This window comes from Fusarium mangiferae (genome assembly GCF_900044065.1).
Source record: "Fusarium mangiferae strain MRC7560 genome assembly, contig: FMAN_scaffold002, whole genome shotgun sequence".
In the NCBI taxonomy this organism is placed as follows: Eukaryota; Fungi; Ascomycota; class Sordariomycetes; order Hypocreales; family Nectriaceae; genus Fusarium; species Fusarium mangiferae.
Window position 1 is genome coordinate 2,438,961 of NW_024573922.1, and position 20,112 is coordinate 2,459,072.

General features: G+C 50.7%; 7 protein-coding genes across 7 annotated transcripts; 3 read left to right on the top strand and 4 right to left on the bottom strand.

Moving 5' to 3' along the window:
• Nucleotides 1-525: 525 nt before the first annotated feature.
• FMAN_05886 (putative cytokinesis protein SepA) lies at nucleotides 526-5,833 on the top strand (the record flags this gene model as incomplete). Its single annotated transcript, XM_041827403.1, has 3 exons — nucleotides 526-1,114; nucleotides 1,163-4,120; nucleotides 4,173-5,833. 3 exons carry the CDS (start codon nucleotides 526-528, stop codon nucleotides 5,831-5,833), a joined length of 5,208 nt encoding a protein of 1,735 aa, XP_041678369.1.
• Nucleotides 5,834-6,246: 413 nt separating this feature from the next.
• FMAN_05885 (uncharacterized protein) lies at nucleotides 6,247-7,022 on the bottom strand (the record flags this gene model as incomplete). Its single annotated transcript, XM_041827404.1, has 2 exons — nucleotides 6,247-6,575; nucleotides 6,629-7,022. 2 exons carry the CDS (start codon nucleotides 7,020-7,022, stop codon nucleotides 6,247-6,249), a joined length of 723 nt encoding a protein of 240 aa, XP_041678370.1.
• Nucleotides 7,023-7,382: 360 nt separating this feature from the next.
• Nucleotides 7,383-8,180, bottom strand: FMAN_05884 (uncharacterized protein; the record flags this gene model as incomplete). The annotated part of the gene is made up of 2 exons (XM_041827405.1): nucleotides 7,383-7,789; nucleotides 7,841-8,180. 2 exons carry the CDS (start codon nucleotides 8,178-8,180, stop codon nucleotides 7,383-7,385), a joined length of 747 nt encoding a protein of 248 aa, XP_041678371.1.
• A 411-nt stretch (nucleotides 8,181-8,591) lies between these two features.
• Nucleotides 8,592-11,146, top strand: FMAN_05883 (uncharacterized protein; the record flags this gene model as incomplete). Its single annotated transcript, XM_041827406.1, has 3 exons — nucleotides 8,592-8,823; nucleotides 8,877-10,840; nucleotides 10,901-11,146. The coding sequence occupies 3 exons, from the start codon at nucleotides 8,592-8,594 to the stop codon at nucleotides 11,144-11,146; spliced, it is 2,442 nt and encodes an 813-aa protein (XP_041678372.1).
• Nucleotides 11,147-14,612: 3,466 nt separating this feature from the next.
• Nucleotides 14,613-14,855, top strand: FMAN_05882 (uncharacterized protein; the record flags this gene model as incomplete). Its single annotated transcript, XM_041827407.1, has 1 exon — nucleotides 14,613-14,855. The coding sequence occupies one exon, from the start codon at nucleotides 14,613-14,615 to the stop codon at nucleotides 14,853-14,855; it is 243 nt and encodes an 80-aa protein (XP_041678373.1).
• A 567-nt stretch (nucleotides 14,856-15,422) lies between these two features.
• Nucleotides 15,423-17,205, bottom strand: FMAN_05881 (uncharacterized protein; the record flags this gene model as incomplete). Its single annotated transcript, XM_041827408.1, has 2 exons — nucleotides 15,423-16,865; nucleotides 16,918-17,205. 2 exons carry the CDS (start codon nucleotides 17,203-17,205, stop codon nucleotides 15,423-15,425), a joined length of 1,731 nt encoding a protein of 576 aa, XP_041678374.1.
• A 497-nt stretch (nucleotides 17,206-17,702) lies between these two features.
• FMAN_05880 (uncharacterized protein) lies at nucleotides 17,703-19,081 on the bottom strand (the record flags this gene model as incomplete). The annotated part of the gene is made up of 3 exons (XM_041827410.1): nucleotides 17,703-18,069; nucleotides 18,119-18,917; nucleotides 18,970-19,081. 3 exons carry the CDS (start codon nucleotides 19,079-19,081, stop codon nucleotides 17,703-17,705), a joined length of 1,278 nt encoding a protein of 425 aa, XP_041678375.1.
• Nucleotides 19,082-20,112: the final 1,031 nt, after the last annotated feature.

Below are 20,112 nucleotides of genomic sequence, written 5' to 3' on the forward strand. Positions count from 1 at the left end.
TTCGACTTAATTCGGGTTGCAGTTCAATTAATTTAGTTTTATTCCATTCTGGCACCGCTCATTGAAACATTCCGTCTGCATCATCTATCCAAAGCCCAAGCTTAGGCCTTTTCTTTGTCCTTTACCTTCCTTTACCCCCTCCCTATCTACGCGGGTGTCTTCACACTCAACCAAACTCCAGACGACCAAGGTTTCAGGACCGACCATAGCGCTCCCGCCGATTCGACTGACGCTCCGGACCCCGAATAACTTCAATATCTTCCTGAACGGCGATATCGTGCCCCCGATGAAGCGAGCGGCCCTTGGCCAGCATATCGCCAACTTCACGTGTTCAATTTGGTAGCCGTTGGCAAACGTTTCCCCAGGCTCATCGAAACCCTGGCACCTCCTTTTCTCCCTTACTGCACACCCCGGATCGACACCAACACAGGTATCTTCGAAATACGATTCGCAAACTAAACCCTCCGCTTCGACGACTGTCGCGGCCACGACCGCTCTGTCACACATACCGCCGTCGCCGTCGCCATGTCTGACAAGACGAGGCAGTCCTCTGGCGGCCGGTCTTTATTCTCACGAAGTAAGCACAAAGACAAGCGCTTGACCGAAGAATCGAGATACCCCGCAGACGATGCCGCCAGTTTTCGCTCCTCGCGCCACAAACGAGAGTCGTCTGCCATTTCGTTGGACCGCCCAGAATCTTCTGATGGCGGTATCAACCAGATGGCAGGCGTAATTACGTCGATACCCTACGATGCCGTTGGAGGTGGATCACGCTCTCCCATACCCGTCGAGTATCTGCCCAAAGGCGAGCAGATGCCAGTGCGCCGTGAACCTCTTCCGCACCACCTGAACAAAAATGGCCTGGACTTTCACCAATACCCGAGCTGGGATGGGACGTCGGCACAGTCTGGTGCCCATTCCCCTGGGCGACAACCTCTTGGATATGGATATGGCAATGTTACTATGGCTTCAACGGGCCGTCAGACCCAGTATCAGCAATGGGGTCCGCCTAGGGGCAGCTCTTCCCACTCGAATAATCCCCCCAACCCTCGATACGACTCATATATGTCATCTAATGCTCGGGGCTCGGCTGATAATCTGAGCATTCAGTCAGGTAATACAGGTTTCATTGATGGAAGGATATCACGCTCACCACATGTAGCTATGCCCAGTGCCTCTTCTCAGAGCTCTTATGCTGCTTCTCAGCACTCGAACCGCGATTCTCACCGGTTTACCAAATTTCCGTCTGGCCCCCCTCCAGGACAAAGCGATCCACAGGGTGGTTTCTATTTCCCAAAACCAGATGACGATAATGTGGTCGAGCAGATGTTCCTCCAACTGATGCAGAAGCGAGGATGGCACAATCTCCCTGAGCAGGCCAGGAGACAGATGATGGCCTACCCCGCCCAGAAGAAGTGGACGCTCATCTATCAGGATCGACTTACTGAATGGCAAGGCGAGCAGAAGCGCCGACAAACAGCACGCCCGAACCAGTATACCGCGACTCCCGATATCACGACGTACTCAGATGAAGAAGGCACTCCGGAATGGTACGTGCGGCGAGTTATGGAGGATCGCCTTGACACGAAAGGTATGGGAAGTTTGGAAGTCAATTTGCGAACACAACAAATCGGTTGGGTCAAGAGATTCGTTGAGTGTCAGGGACAGGTCGCTCTGATGACCTTGCTGCTTAAGATCAACCGCAGGACAGCACAGGGGCCAGTCCAGGATAACACCCGTATCGACAAGAATCTCGATCGCGAATATGATATTATCAAGTGTGTAAAGGCGCTCATGAACAACAAGTTCGGCGCCGACGATGCCTTGATTCACCAGAAGGTCATGGTAGCCCTTGCTAGCTCTCTTATATCTCCTCGTCTCACCACGCGGAAACTTGTCAGCGAGATTATAACCTTCCTATGCACCTGGGGAGAGAATGCCGAAGGTCATCTGAAGGTCATACAGGCGCTGGACGAGGTCAAGACCGCATCTGGAGAAAATGGAAGATTCGATGCTTGGATGCGTTTGGTGGAGGTCACCATTGATGGTAGGGGCAAGATGGGAAGTTTGGTCGGTGCTAGCGAAGAGTTGAGGACTGGAGGTATTGGAATGGAGAACTTGCTAATGGAATACGCCGTTGCGACTCTCATGCTCGTCAACATGATCATCGATTCGCCCGAGAGAGACCTGGAGTTGAGGATACACATTCGAGCCCAATTTACAGCATGTGGTATCAAGCGAATCTTGACGAAGATGGAGGAGTTCCAATACGAACTCTTGGACAAACAGATTGAACGGTTCAGAACAAACGAAGCCATTGACTATGAGGATATGCTTGAGAGGGAGAATAGCAGTATCAAGGACGATGTCGAGGGCGAGGTCAAGGATCTGACAGATCCCGTTCAAATTGCCGATGCTATTCAGCAGCGTCTTCATGGCACCAAGACCAACGACTACTTTATTTCGGCTCTCCAGCATCTTATGCTCATCCGAGCAAACGATGGCGAGGAACGACTACGCATGTTCCAGCTGGTCGATTCCATGCTTAGCTACGTTGCTATGGATCGGCGACTGCCGAACATGGATCTCAAGCAGAGTCTCAACTTCACGGTTCAAAGTCTCCTCGACAAATTGCATACAGACTCAGAAGCCAGGCAAGCCCAGGATGAGGCCCTTGAATCGCGACAAATCGCCGAGGCCGCGATGGCTGAGCGTGATGAGATGAAGGCTCAGCTTGAGCTGGGTGCTGATGGACTGGTCGCCAAGTTACAAAAGCAACTGGACGAACAATCTCGTTTCATCGATGCTCAAAGAAGACAGGCAGATGGACTTAAAGCTGAATTGGACAGTATGCAGACTATGAGAGCCAAGGAAGCCCAGCGATACGAGTTGGAAACAAGAGAGCTATACCTGATGCTTCGAGATGCACAGGACGTAGCTGCTTCCAAGGCTATCAAAAGCGCCGCTGCTGCTAGCAGCGCCAGCAGCAAGATGGCTGGCGTGGAAGACCCTGCTCGTATGCAGGGTATCCTAGATCGCGAACGCCTCATGGAGCGGTTACAGATGCAGATCGAGCGGCAGAAGACACAATACAAGCTTGAGGGACGTGTTTGGGGAGACGCTGTTGGGCCTTCAGACCGTCTTCGAGCCCTGCGCGAAGAGATGGATGACAGGCCTGGAACACCTCCTGGTGGTGGTACACCTCCTCGGGACTTCACCAACAGCGTTCTGGGCAGCATCCACCGCAATACCAAGATTCCACGCAAGCCCCTTAAGAGACGCTCTGATGGTGAGGTGATCGATGAGGACGACGAGACTGAGGGCGAGGATGGTGTCATCTTCGAGAAGCCAAGAATTGTCGAGATGAAGCGACCTACGATAGACCCCAAGCAGCAAGCTGGCTTGCTTGGTGAGATTGGGTCCAAGGTCAAGAAGTTCGATGCCAGTGATTCTGAAGATGATACCACCGGTCCTTCTCACCCTAGTATGGAGACTTCATCACCTATCACTCCCCCAGGTGATAGCGACACTCCCAAAATCGAAGTCACTGGTGCTGCTCCTCCGCCTCCGCCGCCACCTCCACCTCCTCCGATGCCCGGTCAAATACCCGGAGCTCCGCCACCACCGCCACCGCCGCCGCCTCCCCCTATGCCGGGCCAGATTCCCGGTGCCCCTCCGCCTCCGCCTCCGTTGCCTGGCATGCTGATGCCAGGTGGTGGACCTCCTCCCCCCCCACCACCGCCTCCGTTGCCTGGTGCTGGAGGTATGCCCCCTCCGCCACCTCCTCCTTTGCCTGGTGCTATGTCTGGGCACTTCTTGGCTCGACAACCCGCCTTCGGGGCTGCACCAAGCATTGGCCTGCCCGTGGTTCGTCCCAAGAAGAAGCTCAAGGCCCTGCATTGGGAGAAGGTCGATGCCCCTGAGACCAGCCACTGGGCAGCCCATACCCCCTCTGCCGAAGCCCGAGAGGAGAAGTATCAGGAGCTCAGCAAGAAGGGTATTCTCGACGAGGTTGAGAAACTGTTCATGGCTAAGGAGATCAAGAAGATTGGTATAGGAAGCTCTTCTAAGAAAGATGACAAGAAGCAAATCATCTCTTCTGATCTCCGCAAGGCCTATGGTAAGTGTACACCCTTTTATGCCTAATTGCTTTACCTGCTAATACTGCATAGAAATTGCATTTGCCAAGTTTTCACAGTACTCTGTCGAAAAGATTGTTCAAATGATCATTCACTGCGATCCAGAGATTCTAGACAACACTGTAGTGATGGACTTTTTGCAGAAGGACGACCTCTGTAATATCCCCGACAACACAGTCAAGCAAATGGCACCGTACAGCAAGGACTGGACTGGACCTGATGCCAAGTCCCAAGACCGTGAACTTGACCCCTCGGAGCTCACTCGACAAGATCAGCTTTACCTGTACACGGCTTTTGAGTTACACCACTACTGGAAGAGTCGAATGAGGGCCCTTGCTCTTACTAGAAGCTTTGAGCAAGAGTACGAAGAGATTAACGAGAAGATCCGACAGGTTGTGACAGTATCTGAGTCGCTACGCGATTCCGTTTCATTGATGAACGTACTTGGCCTTATTTTGGATATTGGTAATTACATGAACGATGCGAACAAGCAAGCGCGTGGTTTCAAGCTCAGCTCTCTTGCAAGATTGGGTATGGTCAAGGACGACAAGAACGAGTCAACATTGGCCGATCTCGTGGAGCGTATTGTACGGAACCAGTACCCTGAGTGGGAGACATTTGCGGATGATATCAACGGAGTTATGACGGCACAGAAGATCAACATTGAGCAACTTCAGGCTGATGCGAAGAAATACATCGACAACATTCGAAACATTCAAATGTCATTGGATTCTGGTAACCTAAGCGACCCCAAGCAGTTCCATCCCCAGGACCGAGTGAGTCAAATAGTCCAACGCATTATGAAGGAAGCCAGAAGAAAATCCGAACAGATGGAGCTGTACTTGGAAGAAATGATGAAGACATACAAGGATATCATGGTTTTTTACGGCGAGGACCCCGCAGATGATGGCGCGCGCCGAGATTTCTTTGCCAAGTTGGCATTGTTCGTTGGAGAGTGGAAGAAGTCTCGTGACAAGAACGTGCAGGTGGAAGAGACAAGGAAGCGTAACGAGGCGTCAATGAAACGGAAGCACACAGCACAACTCAAACTTACCAACGCCAACGCCGAGGCGGGACCGACGTCCCCATCCAATACCGGCGCCATGGATTCCCTCCTGGAGAAGCTACGTGCAGCTGCGCCGCAAGCTCGGGACCAGAGAGACCGAAGAAGGCGTGCGCGACTCAAGGATCGTCACCAGGTCCGCGTTGCGTCAGGACAAAAGATTCCCGACCTTGACGAAATCCCAGAAGTGGAAGCTGGCCTCAAGAACAAGGAGGAACCTACCGAAGACGACAGCAAAGTGCTCAGCCCCGGCCTCTCATCACCTCGTGAAGGTGAAGACGACGTTGCCGATAGAGCAGCAGCTCTCCTACAAGGTATGCGCGGTGGTGATGGCGCAGATGACAACGATCCCGAGAGGAGAGAAACCCTCCGAAAAGCCAGACGGCAGACAGCAGAGGAAGAGAGAAGGCTACGAAGACGGCGAAGAGAAAGGGCGACTACAAATCAGTCAGAAGAGAACCCAGACGAACAAAGGGAAGAACCCAAGGAAGAGTCAAAGGTAGAAGAAGGAGAGGCGGCCAAAGAGCCACCGAAGGAAGAAGACGCGCCTATAGAAGATGATGTTCCAACACCTAGAGCCGCGACTACCGGCGACGGTGCCCCAGAAGAAGCGCAAGGGGAAAACGCATAGGCATAGGCATGGCATGGCATGGCATGGTACAGGCACGAGGATGAGATGGATGGGCGGTGTTTGTGATTCGAGATGCATACCAATGGTGTTGGGAACTGTTTAGGGGTGGAAAGATCGCGTTTGTATGTATTGCACGCGCTATACGTAATGTCTACACCAACACATACAGTGGAAGAGAGGGTACTTGAACAATTTGTGTATCATGGCGATGTTGATATTGCAGTGTTGGTCGCAAGTGACAGTCAGAACTTGGGTACCCTGCCTCAGCTCGGAGTCTTTACCTTGGGTACTACAACACAAGCTCCGTCCTTGTCCTTGAGCAAGCCCTTGTCTGTCTGATATGACCCAACGAGCGTGTCAATTAGTTATCCATGCTGTTCAGGCCCGATCGCATTCGGGTGCTTGTGACCCTTTCATATCCTTGACCTCGTAACCCAAACCCCCCTTCGGCAGCGTTGTTGATCGTTCAGCTGTCCCAAAGACTCTTCCACCCAAGATTGCTTCTTCCTACCATGATTCCAGGTTTCCGTCGACTTTCCTCGTCGCTGCTTGTTCAATGATTCATCGGAGGGACAGCGAATAGACTGCCGAGGCGGCAGAAGCCACCAGTGACATGACCCATGAGACCAATGCATACTTCTTGAATCAGAACAGAGCAGTCTTTCAAGAGATGGTAGAAGTAAGCGCCACGTCCGACTTCGAGTGCCAGAAACGAGAGGACCGTAAAGAATCGAACATGACCCTGATAAATGTCGGGGAATATCTCTCGCAAGAAGAAAATGAAAGTGAGTATACTAATGGACAAGGCTGTGATCAGAATGAACCACCGATTTGGGTCATCGCGAGCTGGCCACAGGGCCACAATGTACCACCGCCATTTGCGACGAGGCTGACGGCAAAGACGGTCACTAGGGGCTGGCCATAAGGCCATAGCATACCACCACCATCTGTGACAAGGCTTATGGTAGGGGTGCTTGCCAGCGGCTGTCCGGGGAGCAGCTTCAACAACTCTGTTCACGGCCGATCGACCGGCGGTATGGTTTTCGCGTCTTGATCGTATGAGCTCTTCTGGTGTAGGAGTAGCGGGTCGACATATCCAGTTCGACAAAGTGGTGAGGACTATGTGGATGGCTGTTATACTGAGTACGACGCCCTCAAAAGAGCGGAAGAATGCCGCAAGGATGGCCATGGCGAGACTGGTGCATATATTCTGCGGAAGCTTGTGCTGGCTCGTGTAAATGGAGGGTTTTGTCGGAAAAGCTGAGGAATCAGGCACATCCTTGGGATGCTCGAAGTTAAGCCCGGACGGAATATGTATTGACGCAGAGAGTAATGCGAAAGAGGAACGCGAAAGAGGAACGTGAAAGCAGGGCTGAGAATGCATTACACACGTAAGATACTGTAAACTTTGATGTCCCGCTCGTTCGGCAGGAAAACCAATCCATCCATACGCCAATCCAGTTTACCTTTACGGCACAACCTTAAAAGTGCCAGTTGTCCTCACGGAGATCGTAACCCGTACTGCCTCAACGCCTTCTAGCCAGAACGCTCAGCGTGATGGACTCAATGGCCTGTTGAATCCGCCGTTCCTGTTCATATACTGACGATACTCCGTCTTCTTCTCTTTGTGCACGCCACCAGCATTGTTGCCCGAAACCTTCTTGTTCTTGGTCGTTCCAAACCCGCCGAAGCCCATCATAGCCTGCATAGCGGCCATATCGTCGTCCTCTGCGTCCATAGGATCTTCTTCAACCTCTGAAGCCTGGCCCTCTTCCGAGCGATTGGTTTCCTCTTCATGCTGTGCGCGTGATGGCGGTAGTGGCGAGCGGCTTGCGCGAGAGCCGACGTTGAAGGACATGTTTGGTGCCGGGCGCTTTGCGTCGGGACGAGGGCGCGTGGGAAGTGCTTCGTGAGTAGGGCTTCGTGATTGCGGTGACGCTGAGCGACGAGATTTACCTACGTGGCAAGTTAGATTTTCATAACGTTAAAATGGGGGTGAGTGCATACTTCTCTTGTCTCTATCATCTTCACGACGCTCATCTCGTCTCTGTCTTGGTGGCGCATCCTCTGCATCCTCTCTCCGTCTATCCCTCCTGTCTCGATCATCATGATGGCGTGGGCCTCTATCCCTAGGTCGGTTCCTATCACCATCTCGATCTCGATCTCGATGTCTCCTTTCTGGCGATCTTGATCGATCTCTGTATCCACGGCGCTCGCGTGACCTTGACCTGTATCCTCTGCGATCGCGGTCGTTGTCCCTGTTGTGTCCTCCACGTCTATCGCGTCTGTCGGATTCGTCCCACATCTGACGACTATCGGGTCGTCTGCTTCGCCTAGAGTCTCCCATTGTGTGTGTTGTCGATTTTTATTCCTGTTTCTGAGAATTTGCTGGTGGGGTTGAGATATTGACAGTGTCAGGTGAAGAATAAGAATGTTTGAAAATGAATCCAACAAGTTCTAGTTAGCTAGTTAGAGGAAGGCTGAAACAAGATAACTTTTAAGTGGAGTTTGATCTTCAAGTGGCGGTGGCTGGTGAAGCTTCATCATTGGCCCGAGCTCTTTCCAGACCCCGGATCGTTCTCCAACTCTCAGCCTTGCATCGTCATATCAGTTCGCAACTCCTAACTACGTGTTCTCTGGAGCTTGTTCACGCACAAATTCACCCAATGAAGAATTGAATTCTCGAGGGTTCGCTCAAAAAAGTATTTATCTCAATTTCTCTTGTAGAGGCTTGTGAGAAACACTTTTCATCGTCAGTATGGTGAAAATTGCTCATTGGGTGTCGGCGGCGACACTCGCTCTGGGCGTCTCAGCCGCAGACGATGCATCTTCTGTGCTGACGACAGAAATCGGCCGTCAAAACAACCAGAGTCTCTTTTGGGGCCCCTACAAATCCAATCTGTACTTTGGTGTGCGACCAAGAACACCAGATGGCCTATGGACAGGGCTCATGTGGGGGAAAGTCGACAACTACCATGATATTCAGAATGGTAAGTGAAATAGCAAGCTTCGTGGTCCAAATGCTCTGACACTTGCCTTGTAGGTTTCAGATATACTTGCGAGCAGGGAGAAGATATGCATGGCTACGGGTGGGATGAGTATGATGCCCGCATAGGCGGTGTGCAATCTATTCACGACAAAGGCAACAACATCGACTTGACGACTACTTTTGTGAAGATCCCTGGTGGAAACCATGGAGGCAGCTGGGCTGCTCGAATCAAGGGCGAGCTGCGAGACGGTGCGCCCAAAAACACCAGGACCATGCTGTTCTATTACATCGCCCAGGATGGACAGGGCGAACTTGCTGTTGAAGGTGAAGGTACTCAGTATGGTTTTGAAGACGACGTTACTCTCAAGGGCAGTTCAACGGCGCTAGGAGACTACAAGCTTCTTATCACAAAAGGTACCGGAGAGCACCCTTCAACAGACCACAAGTTTCTGGAAGATCGACATGGCGACACAACCATCGTCTCGAGTGCTGAGGTCCCAGCCGACCTCACCTGGCAGGGCAAGCCCGTTGTCTTCAAGCAACTTCAAGATGCCGTTTCGCCCGTGCAGCAGAACGCTGACCAGGCGGATCCGCCTCCACCGTGGCAGGTGTACCGTATTGCCCATGCGCCTGGAAAAGGTAACGTTCATATCGTCGAGAAGACTTTCGAGGGACCGTTCGAGTTCGATGTCATCTTTTCGTCGGGATCTGGAGGTAAGGACTTTACTTCCGACGAGGTTACTGAACAAATCGAGAAGACTTCAGAAATCTTCAACGAGCGCTTCACCAACACCTTCAAGCTCAAGGAGCCTTTTACAGAGGAGAAGTACAAGAAATTTGGCAAGAGCATGCTGTCGAACCTCATTGGCGGCATAGGATACTTCCATGGTCACCAGCTAATTGATCGATCGTATGCGCCTGAGTATGAGGAGCAGAACGACGGGTTCTGGGAGGAGGCCGCGCAAGCCAAGGCACGCACGCAGCCAGAACTCGAAGGCCCCTATGAGCTTTTCACTAGTGTTCCTTCTCGCCCTTTCTTCCCCCGTGGTTTCCTGTGGGATGAAGGATTTCACCTGATTCCCATTGCCGACTGGGATATTGACCTCACACTTGAAGTTGTCAAGAGCTGGTACAACACTATGGACGAAGATGGCTGGATCGCGCGCGAACAAATTCTAGGTCACGAGGCGCGGAGCAAAGTCCCCCCTGAGTTTCAGGTGCAATTTCCACATTATGCCAACCCCCCTACCCTCTTCCTTATCATCGAGGGCTTCATGGAGCGTCTTCGCGCATCAAACGGAACGAACAGCGAGGCAAAGGAACGCATTCTGGGGGCCGATCCTCTGCAAACCGCTCACCTCGACAATATCGAGCTTGGCGAGAACTATCTTCGAAAGTTGTACCCCCTGTTGAGACAACAATACGACTGGTTCCGCAAAACTCAGCGAGGTGACATAAAGAACTATGACCGTGAGGCATACTCAACCAAGGAAGCTTACAGATGGAGGGGCCGTACTGAGACTCACATCCTCACCAGTGGCCTGGACGACTATCCTCGACCCCAGCCCCCTTCGCCGGGCGAGCTGCACGTCGATCTCATGTCCTGGGTTGGGCTGATGACAAAATCGTTGATGAACATCGCAGACGCCCTCGGCATGGCCGAAGATGTGAATGAGTATAGGAAGAACTTGGATGGCATCGAGCACAACCTCAATGATCTCCACTGGTCCGATAAGGAGGGTTGCTATTGTGACGCAACGATTGATGATTACGAGGAACACGCACTCGTATGCCACAAAGGCTACATTTCCCTGTTCCCTTTCCTGGTCGGCCTGATGAAGGCTGACGACCCCAAGTTGGGCAAGATTCTTGAACTGATCGGTGACGAGGAGCACCTTTGGAGCCCCCACGGCATTCGCAGCTTGAGTAAAAAGGATGAGTTCTACGCCACGGGCGAGAACTACTGGCGCAGCCCGGTTTGGATGCCTATCAATTACCTGGCTTTGTCTCAACTACAGGTAGGGTTTCCCCCACATGTCCCTTGGCGAAGTAGTACAAAGACTAACATGTGCATATAGAACGTTGCTTCGCAGGAAGGCCCCTACAGGGGTAAAGCGAAGGATCTGTTCAGGCGTCTCCGTAGGAACCTTGTTGACACCGTGTACAAGAGTTGGGAAGAAACAGGCTTCGCCTGGGAGCAGTACAACCCCGATACGGGTGCCGGCCAGCGAACACAGCACTTCACTGGATGGACTAGTCTTGTCGTCAAGATCATGGCTATGGAAGATCCTGGCCAGGAGGCCCATGCCAGGGACGAGTTGTGAATGGGACAGAATGTAACAAGGCAATGTAGGACTACTTGAAAAGGTGTTATGCGCATCGTGATATGTTAATTGAAACATACCGGCTATTGGTCAATGGTTAGTCACAGCCAAGACATACATCGTAAAACGATCCCACGGCTTGTACCGCATTCCCAGGCCATGCAGGCTTTGTGAAGCTTGGGGGCTATGAGGCTGGGAACAGGGATCGAAACATTCTACCATATCAGGCAATTCAGGGGCAGAGCCTCCAAACTCTGTTTTATTGATTCTGTGCGACGGATGGCTGTGATTTGATGCCTGATGCCTGGTGATGGCTCAATGGATGCAGATCGGTGACTGTGGTATGTGCGCCATACGGATCGGCAGGCTGTCAACGTTTTAGTGGCGTCGGCGGAACTTATTCAAATGGCCGAAGGCTGTCGATGAAGTTGAAAAAAGAAAGTGTGCTTGCGTTTAGTCGAATGAACGTCAGCGGGTTTCTAGCAATGTCACGATTTTGCATCGGTTACCAGTCATAGTCTACCGGCTTGCTTCCGGGATGAGAGTAGCTGCCGAGACATAAGCCGCAGATCCGTAGATGCAACCATTCTTAGAAATACCCAGAACTGCTTGAGTGCATGAGTGCATGTGGTTGATAGATAGTGTATAGCTTCAACGCGGACAGGCTGCAACCTGTATTGGTGGAACATGGGCTTCCACGCCCAAGGGAACCCTCCGATACACCTGACAGGCGTTGCAATCCTTCCCGAGACATGGCTCAGGGGAGTAAGCAGAAACAAAACAGCGGGCAAGGATCTGGGAAGCTATATCCGTAATGTCTCAGAGGTAACCGAGACGGCAGAAACATGGTTCATGTCTTAGTTCTTAGGTAGAAACAGTAATACAAGAGCCTGGTCTAGGTTGCAAGGCTGATTTCCTGGATAATGCCTCGTGGTGGTGAGTGTACCGTCTAAGCCTGGTGATTGGATCAATTGGAGCCTGTCCGGGGCTATGCAGCGAGCTACCGTAGCGAAAACAGTCAGATGAAGCGACAGCGCGCCAATTGACCAATACCGACGCTGTTTCTATTTTTAAGGCGCTTAAACTTGACCAGGGTATATGCATGCGGCGGGTGAGGTTGGTGTACCATTGCGGCTGTTTGTAAGAATTCGAGACTAGACGGACATCATGATGTGATTGAAATGTGATTTTCGATCGCGAAATGTTTCCATTGATAGAACAAGCGTAGCATTGGCGATTCTTGGGAGCAAATGCGTCAATGGTTCGACCTCTCAGCTCGTTGGTCATTCACAGCAGGCGCTTAAGATGGCTGCTTGGAGGTCTGGCCAATGAGAGGCGGTACCAGAGATCTCATTGAGAATCGAGAACCCCCGTCAAGTCTCAGTATCGAGAGGAGTTGGATGCTCAGAAATTAGGTCCCAAGGGATTGGGAGGGCCCGCGCTGGCCGGCGAAAGGGCCTGAACCTGAACCTGACTGACGGGTAAGACCAGATGCCGTGCCGACCGGAATGAAGGAGCCCCGGCCACCCAGTAGGCTAGTGTGCGGATGATAGTAAGGTCAGAAGGGGCTGTTCGACGATTACCTCATAGGTGTGAGTGTCAGTGTGGGTGATAGAGTGCGCGTGGTGTAAGTTGAGGTTGTCTCGATTTGAACGTGACGTTTCATTCTTCTGCCCCCACGAGACCGATTGAGTAACTGCAATATTCGGGAACCTGACAAGGTTCTTTTGTTGGTTTCGATAATCAATCGATGGTGCAAGATGAGTCATGATAAGAGAGAGAGTTCATGGTAAGTAAGAAAGGCGGAATATGCAGAGGGTGACTCTTCGGTGATGGTGATGGTGATGGTGATGGTGATGATGATGATGATGATTAGGGGAGAGGGCCCTGGAATCTGGGGCAGTTTGTTCCTTCGGTAGGCGGAAACACGGGCTTGACCGATGCACGCCAATGGGGAAGTCGCGTCATGGCTTCTGTGGCTGCATCCGCCATTTGCAGGATGACAAAGCGGGATGACAGAATAAAGGGTGCAGCTTGCTGACTTATTCGCTATCGTGATGCCTCATGTAAATGTCTTGTCTTTTAGGCAGCCTTTTAAACTTATCAAGAGTGCCCATGTGACGAGAAACTGCACCTTGGAAGCTTCTTCTCTGTGCCTATTGCGATATGGGACGCGCATGCAGTCAAGCACACGTTGGCACATTCAACGAATTTCAACCGGGATTAATTGGAATCTCTTTGTCTACTCCGTCCGTACCGTGTCTCATCTCTCCTAAACTCCATGATAGACTCCGAATCTAGATAGTCGGAGTTTGGATCGAATTGGAATCACACGGCCTCATTTGTCAGCCTTGATGACGTTTCTGCGTTGCAAATCCGCAATTGTCTTGACGTTGATACATACAGTACCAAGAGTGCGGAATAGTTTGGGCGCGATGATAATACGAATACTATGCAGTATCTTGGAGGTGCGTATTTACGTATCTAAGCTCCGTCTCCACACCAACTCTTCAAACTCATTTGATATGTCTGTTATCTTGGACAATTGCATTGTTGGGGGTCGAAAGAGAGAGAAACAAAAACCACCATGATGCATCTATTCTGCATCTGCTGCTCCAGGTCCATGGCCAGAGCCGTGGAGGATGATTGATTGATTACATGGACAGGGGTGTTCATTTGAGGCTGTGGCTTATTATAACGTATACCCTGCCCAAGCCCCGTAAGCCCATCAATGGAACGGGCAGTCCAAAGACTCACTCGCTCACTCAGTAATACAATACGCAGCGACTTGACTGGATACGGCCCGGGTCTTCCGCACCCCGACCCGACCACCCCTACCCCGGGTACCGTGGGCGTGGCTACTTATTAACTTACACCGTTTGACAGAGACCCCTGTAACTGTACTGCAAGGTCCGGTCCCCCATTAACACATTGCCCTCAGCCCTACGATGGTGTCCTCCACCACTCACGGCTTTGATGGAGCCCCTGTCAGCATCGGCGACATGGCGCAGACTGACGGAAGCGAAAGAAGGTTCCATAGCAAGGGCGGAACAACGGGCACTGCTGTAATCTACCTAGCACGATACGCTATGTAGTGTGTTTCTATTTTGTTGCCCCCATGCTAAGGGTGTGCTTGATCGTCATGATACGACAACACAACCGAACGAGCGAACAGGCGTCAGTCAGAGTCAGCCGCTTCCACCGTCTACCGAGAATCCCTATCTGCGATGTGCTTAGTTACCCTTGGCATCGTTCTATAGTTGACTCACTTTCTATATAACTGTCCATCTCCTCCTCCTCTGAATTAGAATTCTCATCACCATCAACAACCAGTTTCATCTACATTCTACAACTACACTCTACAACCCAGCACTTATATACAACATCTCAGCTCTTTCAACTCAACTCAACTTCCATCTTCGCCCAAAAGTCTCACTCAACTCAACTCTACTCTACAACACTTACAATGGCTGCTTTCACTCTCACATTTGCTCCCACTACCCGATCCTTCGGCCGATCTGGCTACAACAAGGACGGCGACGACTCTGACTCCAAGCCCACAAACAACCGTGGTCGATCTGGCTACAACGAGCCTGAGGAGGGAGACTCTGGTCGCTCTGGCTACAACGGCCCTGAAGACGATGATTCCTCCAAGGGCAACAAGGGTCGCTCTGGTTACAATGGTCCCAGCGACAATGACGAGGAGTAAACTCACTTGTTACTCTCGAGTCACTTCCCAAAAGCATACACAGCGACAGCGCAAGCATGGGGTGGAGTTTTCTGTTTAGACACTAGTTTCAACAACATTTGCATGGAACGGAGTTTTGTTTTGTTCTCATCATCAGCATCGGTATTCGGAGGAACAAGTTGCAGACACGGACGGCATCGCATAGCGGGAGTTGGAAAAGATGGAAGCATAGCATTACACAACGTTGGCATGGCATGGCATGGCACGACACGGCACGGCATAGAAGCGAGCATACAGCATGGATTTCCTTTTGCTCTGTTTTTCATATCTTCTCATCTGAAATTCATTTTCGCTTTCTCTTTTCATAACCGGCTAGACCAGGCCCAGGCGGCCCAACCTTGAGTCTTTCAATTTGTTCAGATCAGCTGCTCTCTATAGAATATTCCTCGATGGAAAATATATTTCAACTCTCTTACCAATGTCCCGTCGCTATAATCTTCCTTGCCAAGCGCTTATTTCCCCACACAGAATCTAACACGTATCAAAATCAGCATCCATCAGACATCTCATACATAAATTTGTCAGAACTTACTTTTCAAAGATAACACCCAGTACATCCTCAACATCTCCAAACTCATCCCGTCCTGTGATCCGCGCAAGGCAATTCGCAGCATACCTCAGATACTCGGCCGCGAGTACAGTATCGGCATCCAAGCCCTCTTCAGGGGTAGCCTCCATCATGAAGTCCTCCAAGTGTCGACGGCACTTGACCAGTAGCTGGCGTTGGCGCTCTGTAACGCCTAGCAGATCCTGGAGATCTATGGGCATGGATGTCATCTTCTCAAAGGATGCCACGAGCTTGGTGATCACATCCTGGATACCGCCAGGATCCTTGCTCTCCCATGTCCCTGCCTGAGCCTCCTTACACGATACCGACACGAACTGCGCCGCCGCTAGTTTGGGGGCTCGAACTCGAACAGCTTTTCTGAAATCTTGAACCAGCTTCTCAAATTCTTCTTTACCAACCGCATCTTTTTTATTGACAACAACAACACAGTCCTCTGCCCCCGCAGCGAGATCGAGTGTTTCTTGGTCGTATTGCAGAAATGACCCATCCTGACCATCCTCCACGGATGCTAGGACTATAACAAGGTCAGAGTCCAGAGCTCGTTGCTTGGCTCGCCGTATACCTTCTTCCTCCACGGCCCCAATTGCGCCACTATCAGCCCCGTTTAGCACCTGGGAACCTTTGGAGCGAAACCCAGCCGTATCTGCAAATGAACATAAATAGCCGCGAATGTCTAAGCTTGCCTCGACGATGTCTCGCGTTGTGCCTGCTTCACCGGACACAATAGATGCCTCGCGCCCAACGATCAGGTTCATAAGCGAGCTCTTACCAACATTGGGTGGCCCTAACAGCGCTATACGAATTCCGTTCCTCAAAAGCTCGCTCTTTTGACTTCCCTGTTCATGCAGCTCAATGCTGTGTAGCATCCTGGCAACTTGCGCAGTCACGTTCTGTAACAATTCAGCTTGGGACTCGTCGAAGTGCTGGTCTTCGGAAAAGTCGATCAATGCTTCGATCTCACCACGAGCCAACAAGAGCTGCTCTCTCCATGCCTCGTATTGTCGTCCAAGAGCACCTGAATTGCCTCGCACGGCTGCACGACGTTGCTGTTCCGTTTCAGCTGCCAGGGTGTCACTCAGGGATTCAATTTGAGCAAGATCCAGGCGGTCGTTGAAAAAGGCGCGCTTCGTAAACTCGCCAGGCTCTGCGTATCGAATACTATGTGTAGCGGAACATTTCGGAACGGCTGCTAACACAGCTTTCACGGTGGCTGATCCTCCATGAACGTGCAACTCCAAGACATCGTCACCAGTCACAGTCCTGGGGTTAGGAAAGTAAAGAACAAGGGCTTCTGAGTCCAGCACTATCTGTTCATTATTGGCATGCTGGGGGTCATATAGGGACCGCACTGTTGCATATCTTGGTTTTGGCAATGGCTTCGACGGGCAAAGTGCCTCGTAAATCTTCAGACCAAAATTAGATGCCTGTATATGTAGTAATTTGTATGACACTTACCTCAAGACACGATGGGCCAGAGATGCGAATTACCGCAATACCCGCACGGCCCTGCGCCGTTGATAGAGCATAGATGGTGTCGTCTATGATTGGTAGTCCGGAGACAGATCCAGAGTTTTGTGTATGCCACGACTGATGCGAGAATGGCTTCGTTAACGAGGCAATATAATGCCGCAAAGGTGGTGTCAAATTTTCGTCGTTGCACTTCCTTACATAGAATGGCGATAGGAAGACTCGAGAGCGATTCGCTTTGCAATTGAGCCTCCTTAGGAGACTGCGTCTCAGCATCGGCGAAATGAGTGATGATGAGATATTCGGACTTGTTCTAATTTTTATATACTCTGACTTTCTTAGAACAAAGACGATAGACGCTGTATTTGGAAGAAATAAATGAGTATTGGCTGAGTTTTCCTGGTTGGAGACATAAACAAGACTGGAGAGAAACCTAAGATTGATTCCATCCATGCTATAGCGCTCAGGGCCCACTGAACGTATCAAAATGATAGTGCACTAACCCACTGAAACTCACCCATCAGGGCCAGGGTGGTGGATGTTTAACTTGAGGTACCTACGTACCTAGTAGAGGATCATCACCAGTACAAGCTGTTTAAGTAGAGCTTCTTTTATCACACTTGATTTATTTGATTCTTATCCTTTATCCTCATGGAACATGTTGAATTCAACATCCATCTAGGTTGACTTTTATCCTTGATGTCGTACACGCATCTAATCAATTCCACGAATCCTCAAACCATCCAGCTCAATCTTTTCATGATTGGACTTCCTTAAGAGGTAGCAAACGTCTCGATGAACTTGGCAAGCTTTTCAGCGCCGTCCAAAGGAATGGAATTATAGCTGCTGGCACGAATACCACCCACACTTCGGTGACCCTTGAGGCCGGTGAGACCCTGCGCAGTGGCCTCTTTGAGGAAAGCCTTCTCCGTACCATCAGTGTCGCCATTCTTGGTAACTCGGAAGCAGATGTTCATCCTTGAGCGAACAGACTTGTCAGGGACAACTCTGTACACATCGGGGTGAGCGTCAAGAGCACCATAGATAAGCTCGGCCTTCTTGGCGGATACAGCCTCCTGTCCCTCGACCTTGTTATAGGTGCTGAGTGACTTCTTGAGAACTTGGCCAGCAATATAGACACTTAATCTAGTCAGTACATGTGCCACACGTGTCATATAGAAGCGCTTACTCGAAGATGCTCAGGGTATTGTAGAGACTGTTGTTCTTGGCGATAGTCTCGTAAGAGAAGATGATAGGAGGGATAGGAAGTCCAAGTCGCCGAAGAAGTGCGGCAGGGGGCTGAGGTGTCTTGGGGGGAAGAAGGCTCTTCTTGATAATCACAACGGTAACACCAGTGCAGCCGAGGTTCTTCTGGGCGCCGAAGAAGATGACTGAGAAGTTTCGGACAGGGATTCTCCTCGACAGGATGTTGGAGGACATATCGGCCACAACAATAGGGCCCTCGCCGTCAGGTCCAGGGGTCAAGGACTGAGGGAAAGCAGGAAATTCTACCCCATCGACGGTCTCGTTGTCGCAATAATACACCAAAGCAGCGTCCTTGGAAAGGTTCCAGGTGCTCTCCTCGGGAATCTTGCCATACTTGCCATTGTTAATCTGGCGGGCGTCAGCGACAATGTTGACATGCTCAGGACCAAGCAGCCGCTTAGCTTCTTCAGAAGCCTTCTGAGACCAGCCACCAGTGACAATGTAATCCGTCTTGAGCTCCTTCTCGACTGCATTCCTGAGCTCCTGCTCCACACGAGGGTCGTCCTCAGGAGCCTTGAGGTTGGCAACAATCTGGGCCTTCTTCTTTGTCACCCATGCACCGACAAGGTTGTACAAGGTAGCGGAGAACTCTCCACTTCCACCACCCTGCATGAAAAGAACCTCATAGTCCTCGGGAATGTCAATGTATGAGGCAAGATCAGCCTTGGCCTCGTTGATGATGTTTGTAGCCAGCTCTGAACGATGGCTGTGCTCAGCAATACCTTGTCATTTGTTTAGTGACGTTGACGACGAATTATGAGATTTTGGATGTACCTAATCCGGTATGCTCATAGTCGAGGAGGGCCTGGGCAGCCTTCTCAAGGACGTCTGTGGGCAGCAGAGCAGGGCCTGCGCCGAAATATGTGATCTCAGATCTGGAAGGCATGATGTCGTTGTGTTGAGAGAAGAGAGTGTGACGGAATATGCGAGAGGATAAAAACTGGAGTTGTCTAAAAGTCGCGGGTATTTACTGTAAGTCACAGTGAGTCATCCAATAGAAATGCCCACAGAAGAGATCCGGTATTCAACAACGTATGACTCTGAGAAGGTGAGTTTGGTATGACAGGAGCAAATTTGAAGAAATGAGGGGTATATGTATAGCAGTCAAGAATGGACAGGTCTTGTTCAAATCCTCGATAATTCAACAGATTGGTGAACCGTGATGGCTGTGAACTGCAATCGTTATTCGCTGAGGCTAAAATCGCCATCAATGTGGTGGCTCCGCATCAATTGGGGGTTTTGTTAGGCTGGCACAGCAGATACTAGAGGAATATGAAAAGCTGTGCCAGTTTCTGTTGTGTTCTGAAGTGTATTGCCTCAGAGAATGTTTTACTGGGCATGCCTAATGAGTCCATCACGGATTGTCGAAGAGTAGCAGTAACTTCAGGACTTCTATCGAGAAGCTGCATTTACTTGCACGAGAACATCAAAGTCTTGAAAACAGATATTTTTACAACAGAGACCCCCAAGACCAAGTTAGTGCAATCAAGGTCACAGACGAATGAACGTTAAGAGATAGGTAGCATGAATTCCAAGCCATTATCTGCAATAGAGCTTGCTAAAGGTATAGATAGTAAGGGAACATGCATTCATTCCTTAGGCCCCCACTATACTTTAACGGTTTAATCAAAGTTCATCATTAATATACATCGCTAGTCACGGCTCCAAGTAACAGCAATTGGCTAATAAGGCAGATGTATCCTTGTACTAGCTTTTCAAATCGGAGCAACGACTTCTCTTGCCAGCCGTTACCATGGAAGTGTGGTTGCTTTTCTGATACAACACTTGTATCAAGAGCGTTTCCACGTGTTGAGCTCTTCTGAAATTGCAGTTCTTTTCAGGGCATTCGTGTCAAATAAGCTCTGGTCCTCGATTTCTCTAACAGTAAGTCAGGCGTAGTCTCGCCATGCTCTCATC